Genomic DNA, 7812 nt, shown 5'->3' on the forward strand with positions numbered 1-7812 from the left:
TGAATGTTGAGAGCAAAGGATCCAACAAGGGAAGGTAGGGAAAGCAGGCAGAAGGTTTCTGGGTGCTCGGGCAAGGGTGTGAATTAGAAGGAGCAAGTTTCCACAATCTGTGTTTCTATGGTACTGTGACCAAAGTGTGGGGGCACAAAACAACAGTTCTGTGGGCCAGGGTACTGAGATCAGGATGTCACCAGGCTTGTAGTCCAAAACGAGGCTGTTTCCTGACCTTCTGGAGCCCCTGTGAGCACTTCTTGCACTTCTTGGCTCATGGTCCTCCATCATCAAAGCACAGGTCCCAGTCTCTGCTGTCACTTCACCATCTTCATTACAGTTTCTTCCTTCATTTGATCCTTTAACAACGGACGCTGTGCTTACAGGAGGCCCACCAGGCAATCAGAATGAACTTCCCACTTCAACGACTTTCACTCTGTCACGTCTGCTAAGCTTTCAGCACGGGTACTAACAGCCTGTACTCACAGGTTCAGGGGATTTGTGATTGGGAACCCTTACGAGCCACCGCACAGCTCACCACAGCACCCTTTTCAGTCGTCAAAGATTCAGGGATGTTCCGTATGCAAAATGGTTCATTTCACCTCAAGGTCTCTCAAAGCCTCCACGATGCACTACTTTTTAAATCTCATCATCAAAATCGTCTAAATGGGCACGTTTTGAACTCTAGTTAAAGGAAAGGTCCCAGGGATGGAAAGGGGTCCCGGCAACCCGCAGGCCTTTGGGAACCTCCCACCGCGAGGTGGCGTTGTCCTAAGCCTCCCGTCCGTGCTCGCCCGGACAGGGCTGCCAGGACCGGACGCTCGGCTCCGGGCTTCCGTCCCTCATGAAAGGTTCCCCCAGGCCTTCCTTGTTCTACGTGCGGTGGAGCTGCCGGGCCCGAGCCGCTTCCTCGCTCAGCCGCGGTGTAGCAAAGCGAGACAACACTGAGACCGAAGCCTCCAGATCTAGAGCGTCTCCGGAAGTGGATCGGGGAAGGCTGCGAGGAGCGGACCGGTGGGGAGCTGCGTGGCGGGCGTTTCCGGCCGGTAGCGGTGGCTCGGGGTCCGCAGGTGAGTGGGGCCGGGCCGGGCTGGGGCTGCTGCGCCGCCGTCTACGCGACCGGGACTCGAGGCCAAGCCTGCGCTCCCGCCCCAGAGCCGGACACGTGTCGTCGTTTCTGCTCCTGGGGATCGAGTCGAATTCGGGACTCGGGGATCCCTTCCCCAGGATCAGGTCTCCTCGGCTGCCAGGCGCTCCGCCAGAACGCAGACCGGGCAATCTCGGTTGTTTCCGCCCCTCCCGGGACCCTTCATTCGTCCCTTGCCCGTGCTTTGAATTTTTCTCCCAGTGTGTCGTCCCGTCTGCAGCCCGGTAGCAGGTTGTCCTCCAGACACCTCAGAACCGACACGAAGAAATTGGCCTCTCCCTTTAGGAGCTTTTCATGCTTATACTCCCACCCCTATTAAGCCTCTGTTCAATTGGCCCGGGGTTATCAGGGCTTCCTTTGACGTCCCAAGGATAGAAGCCTTCTGGGGTTCTGCAGCCATGTTTAGGAGGATCCAAAAGTGGTACAAAATTCAAATTTCCCCTCTTCCTCTTATCTCTTTCTAGCATTTACTGGGTAGCCCAAGGTGGCCCTGTACTCAAAGCAGTTCTGCCTCAGCCTCCCCCAAGTGCTAAGATGTCAGGTGTGGGCCACCACACTCAGCTTGGCAAAATTTATTTCTGAAGTGTGTGTAGTCAGCCACTTAACCACTCTCAACACATCTGCAGGGCAGGCACAAAGATACAGCCATCACGAACTGAGCCTCCTGGAAGCTTGTCTGCCTCTCAAGTTGCTGCAGAATTCCTCGGCAGCCTGGGTTTGTCATTAAACATTTCTCCTGAGAATAGACTGTGGCCTTGATTTCCCTCTGCTCCACAGTGAGGTGCACACAGCAAATGCCGTGTGTGCCAGTACAAAGGGAAACCCTCGGAGACCAACAGGATGTTCTGCAGACCAGGAGCCTGACTTGAGGGATTAGGGTTACACAGCTGGCTCGTGGCAAGTTGTCATTCCCTGTCTATCTTTAGAGCTCTTGCTCATTTGAATAAATGTCTCATGTCGCTTATGTTGTGGTCCCCAGTGCACTTTTGTGCCACTTCTGTGATCTTCCAGCTCATCTAATGCTTAATTGGAAGGAGCAGCCCAGATAAGGTTTCCAGGGAAGGAGAAGGCAGAATTCATTAGGAATGCATTGTGATGGTTACCTTTTCTGGACAGTTATGAAGGTTGCCAGTGCTGCTTACTCTCTAGTCTGCAAGGAAGGGCTGGTTAACAGGCTGGCTAGCAAACCTCATGCCAAATGGCACTGATATTTGAGGTGATGCTCTCCAGTTGAATCTTAAGCACTTCTTGAGTGCCCTTAGTGACGTTTCTCTTTCTCCTCTGCTTTCCAGTTCCTGAAATGTACGGGGAAGTCAACGTTGAGAATCCCAGGGAGACGTATCCCCAGCTCAAGCCATCAAATCTTCACTAACCTGAAACCTGGACACTGTTGAAGAAGCTGCCATCTTCTGCTGTCTGTGTGGAGGCCAAGTGTACCTTAGCAGTCCAGGGTAGCTCAGCCCTGTCACCTCCCCTGGAGAGAATAACAGTTGACTACACTATTAGGATCTGAGGCCTAAGTGTGCTGGGGCCCCAGTACTAAAGGGAAACAGCCAAGAGACTGCTGTAGGCAAAGGGCAGAGCCAAGAATGGACTTGGCTTGAGCCTGGCATCAGATTTGTGGGCAGGTAGAGAAGAGAGGAAGAGACTGTGGCCAAGGAAGCCAGAGAGAAACATAGGCAGGGAAGGACAGGCCCAGCCCAGCCTGGGTCGCCTCCTCAATGGCCTCCAAGCAGGCTGCAGCCAAGGGCAAGGGGGAGAAGCGGAAGCGAGTGGTGCTAACCCTGAAGGAGAAGATTGATATCTGCACTCGGCTAGAGCGAGGGGAGAGCAGGAAGGCACTGATGCAGGAGTATAATGTGGGCATGTCCACTCTGTATGACATCAAAGCCCACAAGGCCCAGCTGCTCAGGTTCTTCGCCAGCTCAGACTCTCGCCAGGCACTGGAACAGCGGCGTACCCTGCACACACCGAAGCTGGAGCACCTGGACCGAGTGTTGTATGAGTGGTTCCTGGTAAAACGTGCCGAGGGCATCCCCGTGTCGGGCCCTATGCTCATCGAAAAGGCCAAGGACTTCTACAAGCAGATGCGACTGACGGAGCCCTGTGTGTTTTCTGGAGGGTGGCTTTGGCGCTTCAAGGCCAGGCATGGCATTAAGAAGTTAGATGCCTCTAGCGAGAAGCAGGTGGCTGACCACCAAGCTGCTGAACAGTTCTGTGGCTTTTTCAGGAGCCTCGCAGCTGAGCATGGGCTGTCTCCTGAGCAGGTGTACAGTGCTGATGAGACGGGGCTTGTCTGGCGGTGCTTGCCAAATTCTACCCCGGATGATGGGACTGTGCCCCGCTTCAAACAGGGCAAGGACAGGCTGACCGTCTTGATGTGCGCCAATGCCACAGGCTCCCACAGAATCAAGCCTTTGGCCATTGGGAAGGGTGGCGGCCCCAGAGCCTTCAGAGGCATCCAGCACTTGCCTGTTGCTTACAAGGCCCAGGGTAACGCCTGGGTAGACAAGGAGATTTTCTCAGACTGGTTCCATCATATTTTTGTCCCCTCAGTGAGAGAGCACTTTAGAACTATAGGCTTACCAGAAGACAGCAAGGCAATTCTCTTGCTGGACCATTCCCGGGCCCACCCACAGGAGTCAGAGCTGGTGTCAGAGAATGTCTTTACTATCTTCCTCCCCTCCAGTGTGACCTCCTTACTGCAGCCCACAGAGCAAGGCATTCGCAGAGCCTTCATGAGACTCTTTATTAATCCTCCTATGGCCTTACAGGCCTTTCCCCCCCGCCACAGCATGAATGATGCCATAGTCAATGTGGCCTGTGCCTGGAATGCTGTGCCTAGCCAGGTCTTCAGGCGGGCCTGGAGGAAGCTGTGGCCCACCGTGCCATTCGCTGAAAGCTCCTCCTCTGAGGAGGAGGCGGAGTGCTGTAGCATCAAGCCTCACAAGACTTTCGCACACATCCTTGAACTTGTAAAAGAAGGGCCCTCCTGTTCTGGCAACAGGCTTCAGAACAGCAGGGCCGAAGAGCGGGTTGTGGCAGGGAAGGACGTGGATGAGGCCCCTGCTGCTGAGGCGCCAGCCCAGGCCACTGAATATGCAGAAAAGTCAGAGAAAGATACTGGTGAGGATGAGGAGGCAGCCTGGGAGCAGGCAGCCACATCCTTCGAAGCACTTGTGCGGTTTGCAGAGCAGCAGCCATGTTTTACCATGCAGGAGGTGGGGCAGCTGCAGGCACTGCACACAGTGTTCAGGAGACAGCGGCAGCTGAGGCGGCCCCGGGTGGCTCTCAGGGCCGTGATCAAACTTGAGGCCCTTCAGGAGTGCCCCGGTGTATGTATGGGCACAACTCTCTCTACCTTGCCTTGCTCGTCCACAGCAGGTGACAGCTGAAATACCTTGTTTGCACCTGCTGACCATCTGCAGCCCTGCTTTAGCGTGTGCAGCTGTGGGGCTCAGACTGCCTGCTAGGCAGGAGAGCATACCCAGATGAGGGAGAGAGCAGGCAGGGACACCAGCTCAGGAGTGTGGCTCCTTGTTTACAGAGGGCTCCATATGTTCTGGCTAGTGGTTTTATTGTATCTCTTAGCACAGATAATGAATCATTTGAATGACAGGAGACCTGTGGCCTCTCAGCACTCTGGAGCCTCCCCTAGCTGCAGCTGGGTCCAGTGGGCCATTTCCAAGTCTGGTGTTGGAAGACTGAGCCACGCTATCAGGTTGAAGTGCCTTGAGGGGTCACCTCCAGCCCTCAGGAGGCTTGCTCTTCTCAACTGGTGAACCCCAAGCCCAGTCCCGAGGGCACTGGCTTCAGCACCTGACCTCAGTGTTCAATTCCCCCACTACTAGTTGTGTAGGCACCATGCCATCCTCTTGGTCTGCACCCACCTCAGCCATCGACAAATTCAACAAGCAAGGCTCTGTAGTGTCAGCAGCAGGCCTGACCTTCAGGGGTCAGGTCCCACCGAGACACTGCATGGTAGTTTCAGCATTGCTCAGAGGCCAAGATGTCCAGAAGTCTGTGCTCCGCAGAACGTCGAAGTAACGGCCTTTATGTGAACACTTTGCATGACGTCACAGAACAGCACTTGGTGGCTTGGAGATCAACAGGGGATGGGTGGGACATACTCCTGTCGAGTATGCGTCTGCATTGGTTGGTTCTGTGGAGACCAGTTCTCAGAGGACATGACTTCCTGACCTTGTAGCTGATGAGTAGCACTGGCTGCTCTGCCTCTGACTCCCAGTGCCCTTTGTCTGCAGCTGTTCGCTCTCATGTTTTTTCACCATGGCTTTGTCCTCGACCTGCCCTGCCTGTGGGAGTGCAGCTGAACTGCCACAGTTTCCATTCCAGTGGTCAACAGCTGCTTCACCAAGAGACCTTTGCCCATAACTCTGAGAGCCAGAGGGGCTTGGGGAATAATGGTTTTGTGTTTCTATGTGTGTCCAAATACCGAGGATGGTCCTAGATGGCTCTAGTTGTGGATGGATGTCTTCTTGTTTTACCTGCATGTGTGAAAATTATAACTAGGTTGTTTTTAGAAGTCTTTGTTGTGATTCTTTGGTCCCTGTTGACTTTCGTGCTTCTGTCACCACGTTGTGTGTCTGGGTAACATTTGCATGCTCATGTGCTGTGTGATTTCTGGCTCATGGTGGGGACTGATGTGTTTCTGTTGCAGCTGCCTGAGCTGCTACGGGTCAGCTACCCTGCAGCCTCAGATGATGGGCATGTGCAGGGTAGTTCCCACTGGAGGAGGATGGGACAGGGCTAGGGGAGCTCCTGGGTCTCTAAGAAGGTTTGTGCCCATCAGACCATGTTCTAGGACCAGTGCTGGCTGACCTTGAGGCGCCACTCCTGGTGTTGCCACCTACTAGATGTCCACTGAGAATCTCAGGAAGCCCCAAGCTCTCCAGGGCAGAATGTGCTCTGGTCCCCCGGAGATGCTGTCTACTTCCCCAACATGCTCAGACACCTATGTAACTCAGGCTGACCTAGAACTGGCAGTCCTGCTTCAGCCTCCTGTGTCCTAGGATCACAGGCATGTGCTGCCTTACCATGAACCAGGCTCTTGGACCCCAGGGGTCAGAATTCCCTGGCTTTTCCTTTGCCCCCAGCATAGCCTTTTCTCCCTGTGTATTTGTGAGAATCTTTCCATGTCACCTCACTTCCTGGGAGGAGATTAATTTGTCAGCTCTGGCCCCCTACTTCCAAGAGACTGGCAAACCATGTGTTCTCAGCAGGGCCAGATTGCTCCTTCATTGCTTCTAGCTGGGCACAGGAGCTGATGTCCATAGTGGCTTCTTGTCTAGTGAGAGGCAGAGGTTATTTCCAAGGTGTATAGTTCCCTCTTCTGGGGCATGGTTACCTGAGCCCTGCCTGGCCCTTTGCGGGTGTCCAGGGAAGACAGTCCTACAGGCATCTAGTTGCTCCTACTAATGAGGGCCTGAGTAGGACATACACCCCTCCCAACCAGCACTTGCTGCTTGGTAGAAGAGCAGAAGCATCCCGTCACAGCCCCGTATGTTGTCGCCACACAACTACATTCACAACAGGAAGCCACAGCCTCTGTCCTGTGGATTGAGGATGATGAGCAATGGGTGGGCAAGTTGGTGGATTAACTGGGTGAGTGGGTAGAAGAAGAGTCTGTGCCCTGCCCAGTTACCTAGTCAGAGCCCATTGGGAAGCAGCACAGGTCCTCCATGACCAGATGCACAGGACCTGGGTACCATGTGAGTAGCCGGGTGAGGCATGGGACAAGAACTTGGATGGGGCAATGATGGCTGCCGTCACCTTCATTAAGATTGAGTCTAGGTTTAGTTAGAAGAGGACCCTGGGGGGAGGCAGCCTCCAAGTCTGGGGACTGGAGCTGGGATCTTCCTCTTGTAACCCCGACCATTAGTGAAAGGACACCCTGAGCTTAGCGAGGTGGTACCTGTGACGCGTGGGAGATGGTGGAGCTGTGGCTGTGCAGTGGACTGCCGTTAGTGCTGGCTCCAGCTCATTTACATGATGGCCCTTTGCCTGCTTGTCCTTGCCTGCCACCAGCCCCACCAGAGCATTCCTTGCATCCCCAGTGAATGTCATGCTGGTTGTGGGATAATAGGTTTTTAAGTAGGGAGTTCAGGGCTCCCTGATGATTGACAGAGCCAGCTGTCAATCCAAAGATGTAACCCCTAGTTCTCCTTACCCTTTATCTTGCGTTTAATGGCAGAGAGGCTTAGGCCTCAGGGGAGGGAGGTAAACCAGGATATGGTGCCCCTTCCGGGGAGCATCCTCAGGCTGGAAAGCCATGGGAGCTCCTGTATGATGGGGATAGGGGTTATTCCAAGGTCCTGAGGCTCAGTATGGATGCTGAACCTTCTGGGTGAAGTTGACAGTAGGACTCCTAGGCCAGGGTTATCCTCCCACTAAGCACGCAACCTCCTGTCCAGCGAGCGCCCTGGCTGCATCATGTTCTTGCATCACTGAGAACATAGCCTCAGCCTTTAGCACCATCCTGCATCTGTACCCCTAGCCCAGCACCGGCCCATGGAGGACCTTGCCTGGCTGAAGGGAGCTGCCCCTGAGAGACAGCTTTGTCCACATCTCACAAAGGAAAGGAGGTAGAAAAGACAGAAGTTGAGTTCTGCAGCTACATACATGAATAAAAGTCCTTCCATGGAATTCGATAGAAA

At 54.2% G+C, this 7812-nt stretch overlaps 1 protein-coding gene across 2 annotated transcripts; it reads left to right on the forward strand.

Annotated features, from left to right (window-relative positions):
• Positions 1–795: 795 nt before the first annotated feature.
• Positions 796–5681, forward strand: Jrk (Jrk helix-turn-helix protein). 2 transcript variants are annotated; one of them, XM_021659829.2, is made up of 2 exons: positions 796–1061; positions 2431–5681. In XM_021659829.2, exon 2 carries the CDS (start codon positions 2860–2862, stop codon positions 4531–4533), a length of 1674 nt encoding a protein of 557 aa, XP_021515504.1. In that variant the 5' UTR covers positions 796–1061; positions 2431–2859; the 3' UTR covers positions 4534–5681. The 2 variants fall into 2 exon arrangements, with proteins under 2 accessions (XP_021515504.1, XP_060245261.1); XM_060389278.1 differs by lacking the exon at positions 796–1061 and adding an exon at positions 1078–1853.
• The last annotated feature ends 2131 nt before the right edge of the window (positions 5682–7812 follow it).

The sequence above is a fragment of the Meriones unguiculatus genome, chromosome 8, assembly GCF_030254825.1.
Source record: "Meriones unguiculatus strain TT.TT164.6M chromosome 8, Bangor_MerUng_6.1, whole genome shotgun sequence".
Classification (NCBI taxonomy): Eukaryota; Metazoa; Chordata; class Mammalia; order Rodentia; family Muridae; genus Meriones; species Meriones unguiculatus.

What these genes read in the sequence shown, in the direction of transcription:
- Jrk (XM_021659829.2), top strand. Translation starts at nt 2,860, where the DNA reads ATGGCCTCCAAGCAGGCTGCAGCCAAGGGCAAGGGGGAGAAGCGGAAG.